This window comes from Sphaeramia orbicularis, chromosome 24 (assembly GCF_902148855.1).
Source record: "Sphaeramia orbicularis chromosome 24, fSphaOr1.1, whole genome shotgun sequence".
Lineage (NCBI taxonomy): Eukaryota > Metazoa > Chordata > Actinopteri > Kurtiformes > Apogonidae > Sphaeramia > Sphaeramia orbicularis.
In genome coordinates, this window is record NC_043979.1 from 42,768,918 (window position 1) to 42,777,592 (window position 8,675).

General features: G+C 35.1%; 1 protein-coding gene across 3 annotated transcripts; it reads left to right on the forward strand.

Annotated features, from left to right (window-relative positions):
• The first annotated feature begins 3,251 nt into the window (after window positions 1-3,251).
• LOC115415371 (uncharacterized) lies at window positions 3,252-5,704 on the forward strand. Of its 3 annotated transcripts, none has more exons than XM_030128921.1 (6): window positions 3,255-3,373; window positions 3,506-3,835; window positions 3,961-4,221; window positions 4,557-4,604; window positions 5,109-5,204; window positions 5,290-5,704. In XM_030128921.1, the coding sequence occupies exons 1-6, from the start codon at window positions 3,292-3,294 to the stop codon at window positions 5,400-5,402; spliced, it is 930 nt and encodes a 309-aa protein (XP_029984781.1). In that variant the 5' UTR covers window positions 3,255-3,291; the 3' UTR covers window positions 5,403-5,704. The 3 variants fall into 3 exon arrangements, with proteins under 3 accessions (XP_029984782.1, XP_029984781.1, XP_029984780.1); XM_030128920.1 differs by having other exon boundaries at window positions 3,256-3,373; window positions 3,503-3,835; XM_030128922.1 differs by lacking the exon at window positions 5,109-5,204 and having other exon boundaries at window positions 3,252-3,373; window positions 3,503-3,835.
• Window positions 5,705-8,675: the final 2,971 nt, after the last annotated feature.

Consider the following 8,675-nt stretch of genomic DNA (forward strand, 5'->3'; position numbering starts at 1 on the left):
GGACACATGATTTTTTTTTTTTTTTTTTTTTTTTCCAATTATACATCGTGAACAGAATTCATCAGAAAATATCAGTTTTGAAAAATAACCCTAGAAAACAAAAGACCAAACTAGAAGCACTCGGAGAGCGCAGACCTCCGCCAAGGCTGATCAGTGCCCCCCCCCCCCCCCCCCCCCCCCCCCCCCGTGGGCCCCCCCACCCCCGATCACCCCCAAAAGTTAATCATTTCTTCCTTATCCCATTTCCAACAAACCCTGAAAATTTCATCAAAATCTGTCCATAACTTTTTGAGTTATGTTGCACACTAACGGACAGACAAACAAACAAACCCTGGCAAAAACATAACCTCCTTGGCGGAGGTAATAATGCGTCAAGTAACACTTATTATTTAAAGACGCCAAAAACATGAGGCTGACACTGATAAACTGACTCGAATTCAGGGCTCCGACTGATCGCAGACTGTACATGAAGATGGACGTGGTGAAAACATTTCAGCTTAGGACAAAACTAACTAGAAGCACTCGGAGAGCGCAGACCTCCGCCAAGGCTGATCAGTGCCCCCTCCCCCCCTCCGTGGGCCCCCCCACCCCCGATCACCACCAAAATTTAATCATTTCTTCCTTATCCCATTTCCAACAAACCCTGAAAATTTCATCCAAATCTGTCCATAACTTTTTGAGTTATGTTGCACACTAACGGACAGACAAACAGACAGACAGACAAACAAACAAACAAACCCTGGCAAAAACATAACCTCCTTGGCGGAGGTAATCAGTCCAATGACGCATGTAAAAGTAAATAAACAGAAGTAGATACACATTCTGCTGTATTACCTATAGGACACATAACACAGTACATGTTGCATTTCTTAACATTTTAACGCTTACCAGAAACTGCTCTATATATATTCTTTTCATTATTTTACTTTTTTATTATTGCTACTTATGGTTGTTATATCCTTCATCTACAGTATATATAAGTTTATATGATATATCTTAATAAACTTATATATATATATATATATATATATATATATATATATATATATATATATATATATATATATAAGTTTATATAAAATATCTAATATATAGATTAGATTAGATTAGATTAGATTAGATTAGATTAGATTAGACTTTATTGATCCACACAATGGGGAAATTACTTTGTTACAGCAACAGCACAAGACGTAACAGGCTGCCGGCATCCCCGGCGCCATAAATCTTGACAGAATAATGCAAAGCACAAGTATAAGACATCATACAGTTTACACACAGTACACGTGGACACATGCTGGAATTTTTTCATGGATTTAAAGGGAGTCGGGGGACAGTGTGAATGATTAGGCCGACAGCAGACGTCAAGTGGGGGGTGGGGAGGGATGGGGGAATGGGAGATGCATGAGCTGTGTAAGAATTGTGGAATGTGTGTGCTAAGATAAGAGACACCAGTGGGTTCGCCATATATATATATATATATGTGTGTATATATATATATATATATATATATATATATATATATATATATATATATATATATATATATATATATATATATACATAAAACATTTATCTGGTCTGAGGTCAGTTGGTTCCTCTTTGTCTCTTTACAACACCTTCCTGAGAAGAAATGAAGAATTGTTTTCATGAGAACCAGTGATATCAGCAGTGGAAGCAGAGCTGTGAGGTGTGAATGTCTGATGATGAACAGATGAACTTGACAAACATAAGTGATGCACAGTGGTGGGTGTTGGATTGTGTCTGACAACCCATGGGTTCAGCTCTAATTCCACACACAACACAGAATTACACAACCCAAGACAAAGTGACAAGACTTCTCACGACATTTACAGTAAAAATAAAACCTTCATTTTCTTCTATTTTAAAATTACTGCTTCTTTTGTTCTTGTTTCTAGCGTAATTTATTGACAAATACATCACATTTACACAGAGTCAGTGTATGTCACTGCCAAATCAATATTTTTCATTAATTTTGATCTGAGTTGAAAATCATAATAACTGCAATTGTTAATTTCCAATTATCCGTGTGCTTATGTTCAAGTAAAGTTGCTCTGTTCATTACATGAAACCAAAGGAAAAACACTTCATCATCTTGTGGGATGAAAAGTTCTGATTTATGGGTTTGGATGCTGCAGATTTTTAGAATTAAGTTCTTCCACAGCATTTTTACCTTTAGGTAAGGCCACTCTATAAAATCACTAGATGTATTTCTATTTGTTAAATGTGTTTTTTGTGTCAGAAAATGTTTATGGAAAGAGTAAGAGCATTTTTTGTTCACCTAAGCATAAAACATAATGGAATAGAATCTTTATTGTCAATGTACAACAACATTTAAAACACAATTCTCTTTAGGGTTATTCTAATATACACAAACACCACTGGACACAGTGACCAAAGGAAAAGATACCAAATAAAGAGAACAGACTATTGGGAATAATTTTATAAGTTTTCATTTAACAAATATATAAATTTAGGCTGTAAATGTAAGTCAGTAAATCAGATATAAAAAAACAAAAAACAAAAAACATCAGTTTTAAGGTTTTACACACAGAGAAAACTGAGACATCTTTTGTGAATAAACTCTGACTTAACTGATGTGTTTGATCAGCTGATTGTGGTGTCTTCCACATGTTCTGCTACAAGAGATTGTGATGAAGATATGGAATTAGTGCATTGTTTCATCACTGAAAAAAGACATCACTGACATTTCACATGGAAAAAAACATCTGTTTCATCTACTGTTTGTCATGGTAACATGACCTACAGTGCCACCCTTTGGTGACAGAACACAACCCAGATTATTTGCTCCAACCAGCTCATGGAAATACACAAAATTCACATTTTCATGTTTGTGAAAAGCTTCTTCCTCTTTCCTTCTCATGATCATAACTGATTTTCTTCCAGGATTCTCTCTCTTTATCTTTGTATTTTAGGTTTTCTATCATGTGATGCTCAGATTCATGGGGGGCTTTGACAAAGCTGAGCCTTTTTAACCAAATATGATTGTGTTTCAATAAATCAAAATGAATTCTGCGTTCAAGCATCTCTGAGTGAGCTGTTATTTTATTTTTGATTGTGGTGGAAGGGCTTCAAAAGTCCCATTACATTAAGGAAGACAGATCTACTTAGAAATGATCTAATATCTAATAGAAAAGGCAGGTGTTCTCTCTAATTTCTAGAAAGACTGAAGTCACAGAAAGGAGAGGGAGGTACATGAAAAAAGAAGAAGTAGAAATGTGTTTTCCTGACTGAATCACTAGTTCATTGAGTATGAGAACAAGTCAAAGACGGAGACAAACAATGGGTGAATTTATGTGGATTTTACTTTGTATGATTTTTCTTCAATTAACAGGTATGGATGAAAATCAAACAGATCTTTTTATTTGTGATTTGTATCATTATTCAACTCTTTACTGAGTTTAGTGGACAGAAATCAACATTACAAATATGCTTAAATTTGATTTTGTTTTTCATTTTTCAGCAGATGTTAATGGAAACAACATCAGTGTCTTCGTCCAGAATGGAAATGATGTCACTTTGCCTTGTATGAATGTGATCAGTGGTCAACATAGATGTGAGAAGACTACATGGACTTTCAAAGCTTCAGTAAGAGAATCAGCAGTGGAGTTAATTAAAAATGGAAAGGTTAAAGAATCTGTTTTAAATCGATCAGACAGAATGAATATTACAGGAGACTGTTCTCTGCTTATAAACAAAGTCACATTCTCAAGTGCAGGTCAGTATTACTGTAAACAGAGCCATGAATCAAAAGAACACAATGATGACGCTGAGGTTCATCTGTCTGTTGTGACCAGTGAGTATTTTCAGCTCAGTCTGTCAATGTAAATAAAAATACTGACACATCATAACAGCTAGAATTACACTGATTTACATTCTTTTCTCTTTGTGTTTCTTACAAAATATCTCCATCTTCCACAGTGACTGAAAGGAACGACAGTAATGTGCAGTTCATCTGCTCTGTGTGGGCACAAAAAAAATGTGAACACACAGTGAAGTGGCTGTATGATGGTGAAGTAATGAACAGTGTGACCAAAGATTCAAAGATATCATACATCTGTTTGGCCTCTGTGACCTTGGATAATAAACCAATAAATTATGAGTTGCTGGAGTGTGAAGTGACAGATGCAGACAGTAAAAAAGTGCATCGCTTTCCCTTTAAATCTCCAGTTCAGGAAACAGGTAAGAATTCAGTCATCTGTTTAACATCACTTCATTCAAGAAATACACAAATATTGGTTTCTATGACTATTGTTTAGTTTTATGTCATATCTATGTTTCAGTCTGTTAACATCAGATTCAGTTTTTCTGCCGTAACATACACCACTGCTCAGAAATTCTATTCAGACTTTGAGAACAGACGAAAAAAAAACTCCATATGATTAGAATAACTTTGAGTTCCGAATGTGTTAACCACGTATTGATAATCTGTCTAACATCACTTTATGCAACAAATACTCACACAAATATTGGTCTAAGTTATTGTCCATGGATTAGTTTTTCTTATATTTGTGCAGGTGAAGATGAAACTAAACCAACCACAACAGCATCTACAACAACAGAAGGTAAAACAGACATAAACATCACTGTTTCTTCAACATTTCACTCTTTGAGACACCTGTTCATCATTAATCATCTCATTAATATAATACATTTCTATCCCATGTCTTGAGTTTAATGTCATATGTATGTTTCAGTGTAAACATCAGACTGACATGTGGCTGTGAATCACAGTGATAATATCTTTTTCAGTCAGTTCATTCACATATAGAGCACGCCTTTCTAAGATTTTCTGCTGTAATGTGCACCACTGTTCAGAAAAGAGATAGTTCTCATTTGTCAGAGGCTCAAACCTTAGAGTTCAGCTGTAGTTTTTCTCACATTCTCACCTAAACACTTCCTCTAACAGTCTATGACAAACACCAACACAGAAGTGCTTAAGAATATGAGCTCTGCTGCACAGGTGATGAAGGCTGTACACCAAAACATGGACATTGACAAAGTAGACCACCAGTTATTTGAGTTCATTTTTATCAGCTTGATGGGTTTTTTATGTTCTTTTGTTGCAGATCCTGTTTTTTTTATCAGGCTCATCATTGTGTGTGTGGGTTTAACAGGCCTCTCATTGACTGCTTGTGTTCTCCCCCGGTGGATGAATAGGAAACGTGAGGACGCATGTATAACAAACTAGAACTAACTTATTGATAAAAACTCAGGTTGACTCTGTTTCTCCTTTTAATGTTTCCTCAGGGAATACGACACAGATCAGTCAAAATGAAGTGGTCATGTCTCACCGTGTTGTGGAGGCTTCTGCAGCCTCCGCCGACCCTGACGTCACTTATGAAAACCAGCAAAACACATAAGAGGACACAGAGTCGTCTGGAACATCTCACCCATCAGCGTTTAATGGGTTTTCTATCTATCTATATAGACATGATCTTTCTGAGTCCTGTGTATTTAGTAATTTCTGAATCTGTAACAATTGTGCAGGTATATATTCAATTATTTCACATTGTCTTTAATTTTTCTTTTTACAGGAAAATGTTGTATATCATTAAAATCAAATCCACTTTATTGTAATCCATGAACGAATGATATAGGTGGATGTAAAGTCGTTATTTTAAATCCTATTGTACATTTTAAGACAGAGAAAAATAAAAACAAATCAAAATGTACATCATCTTAAAAACCTCATTCAATGACTCTAAAAATAGAATTATCATCTTCAGTATTACACAATACCCGCACCAGTTGTAGACACATGACTTTTTTTTTTTTTCAATTATATATCATGGACAAAATTCATCAGAAAATATCAGTTTATAAAAATACCTTATACTTTAGTGTAAATACAGATATACCATCAAACCTCAGCCACTGAACTAGAAAACAAAACACCAAATAATGCGTCAAGTGACACTTATTATTTAAAGACGCCAAAAACATGAGGCTGACACTGATAAACTGACTTGAATTCAGGGCTCCGATTGATTGCAGACTGTACATGAAGATGGACGTGGTGAAAACATTTCAGCTTAGGACAAAACTAATCAGTCCAATGACACATGTAAAAGTAAATAAACAGAAGTAGATACACATTCTGCAGTATTACCTATAGGACACATAACACAGTACATGTTGCACTTCTTAACATTTTAACTGTCACCAGAAGTTGCTCTGTATATATTCTTTTCATTATTTTACTGTTTTAGTATTGCTATTTATGGTTTTTATATCCGTCATATACAGTACATACATATATACATATATACATACATACATATCAGACACAATCCAACACCCATCACTTTGCTACAGTTATGTTTGTCAAGTTCATATCTTCATCATCAGACATTAATACCTCTGCTTCCACTGCTGATATCATTTCTTCTCATGAAAATGTTGTAATAAGACATTAATGAGACATTCTTCTCATTACAACATTTTCATGAGAAGAAATGATATCAGCGGTGGAAGCAGAGGTATTAATGTCTGATGATGAACATATGAACTTGACAAACATAAGTGATGCAAAGTGATGGGTGTTGGATTGTGTCTGACAACCCATGGGTTCAGCTCTATTTCCACACACAACACAGAATTACACAACCCAAGACAAAGTGGCAAGACTTCTCATGACATTTACAGTAAAAATAAAACATTCACGTTCTTCTATTTTAACATTATTGCTTCTTTTGTTCTTGTTTCAAGGGTAATTTATTGACAAATAAATCACATTTACACAAAGAGTCATGTGTGTCACTGCCAAATCTATATTTTTCTTTCATCTTAATCTGAACTGAAAATCAAAAAAACTGCAGTAGAGATTATTAATGATGGAAAGGTTATAGAGTCTGCAAGATGTCGATCACACAGACTGAACATTACAGCAGACTGTTCACTGCTTATAAACAAAGTCACATCATGAAATGCAGGTCACTATTTCTGTAAACAGAGTAATGAATCACAACAAGAACACAAAGTCAGTGATGAAGTCAAGACCACATACACTGAGACTGGGAGAAGACTGAGACTTAGAGGGGTTGAGACTAAGAACTAGACAGGGCAAGACCAAGTTCAGACCAGATACACAACCATGACATTAGGTTATTACCAAATGATAGAATTTAAGGGGTGAGATGATATCTGTAGAATGAGGCAGTCTGTGAAAAGAAGAACCAAGTACAGGTTTAAAGTTGTAGACCTAAAAGAAATGATTCAAAGGCTTTTTCTGCAGCATCCGGAGTTCATTTGGTTCATTTGAAACTTCTTCTTCCTCTTTTTCTTCTTGTTATTGGTGACACAATTCTTGCCTGTAAATTGCTGTAATTTATCTAAACAACTGAATAATCAAAGTGTTGAATCCAAACCGTGGTTTGCTTGATCGGAACCAAGACCACCTCATTTAGTCAGACCAACAAACAGCTGTTTGGTCTGGAGGAGGTTTCACAGACCAGGGTATAGACTTCCTAAAGTGTATCGTTTGTATTCAGACATGTACAGTATGTAAACAGAAAGCATGAAGTACCCCATCTGTGTTTTTCTCCATATCTTGATGTCTTATTGATGTTCTATTTGTTGATATCTGTTTCCTTACCTGCATCACTGGGGCTTAGAAACAGCTGTGTGGGTGGGCAAAAAGACCTACTTGTAGTTTTCCCTATCAAGAAGAAAAAAAAACAGATACTGTCAGGAACGCAAACTATTTTAAATGATGATATTCTCATTTTTCTCTCTCCCTCCTTATTTTTTCAATGAAACATGCAACTTCCTTCTTACTATTGTAATGACAGATGGAAAATGACAACGGTATTATCATAATGAGCTGTTGCAACATTAATCACACTAACCACATAAAAAAAATGTAGAATCTGCAACTGCGATTTATGTAATCCATGGTGTAATTTGCATTTTATGTACAAGGGAAAATCATATGAAACAGAATTTCTCTGTCATTTTAAAGTCAACACACCTGCAGTTTGTGAAACAGTTCCTGGGACATTGGATAATGCTGTTACAACAGTTGTTTTAACAGACTTTAACCATAAAGAGGAACATTATTGACAGTGCTTCATCTAGTCAAGAGAAAAATTCTCACAACACACCATCCTGCTGATCAGAAATGAACAATGGCAGCTCTGGACTTCATGGTTTTTGTTTGTATTTCTGTTCTGCTGTTTGAAGATATGATGCTGTTTTTACGATGGAAATTTTTTAAATAAACACAAATATTTCTACTGAATGTCATGTACAATGGTTGCAAAGTGCACTCCTCTTGTATATATTATTCTTAAATTCTTTCATAAATAAAACTCACATTTGGTGCCCTTTGACTCCACCTGGTACTATCCTGGGCTCTGTGGTATTTGTACCTACTTTGGTGTGGGTCCTGGTTAAATTTTGTAGATTCAGTGGCATCAGTATTATCATCATTTAAGACACAGTCAAAAATAGAAATCATTTTAGTCAAGTAACATTCATAATTTACAGTTGGATATATTCTCTGAGGTCTTGTTTTTTCATCAAGTGTAAGTCTTTCTTTCTTTCTTTCTTTCTTTCTTTCTTTCTTTCTTTCTTTCTTTCTTTCTTTCTTTCTTCTTTCTTCTTTCTTTCTTTCTTTCTTTCTTCTTTCTTTC

What these genes read in the sequence shown, in the direction of transcription:
- LOC115415371 (XM_030128920.1), top strand. Translation starts at nt 3,292, where the DNA reads ATGAGAACAAGTCAAAGACGGAGACAAACAATGGGTGAATTTATGTGG. An exon ending in GATTTTTCTTCAATTAACAG is followed by an intron (nt 3,374 to 3,502) that starts GTATGGATGAAA and finishes TTCATTTTTCAG; the next exon opens with CAGATGTTAATGGAAACAAC. An exon ending in AGCATCTACAACAACAGAAG is followed by an intron (nt 4,605 to 5,108) that starts GTAAAACAGACA and finishes CTTTTGTTGCAG; the next exon opens with ATCCTGTTTTTTTTATCAGG.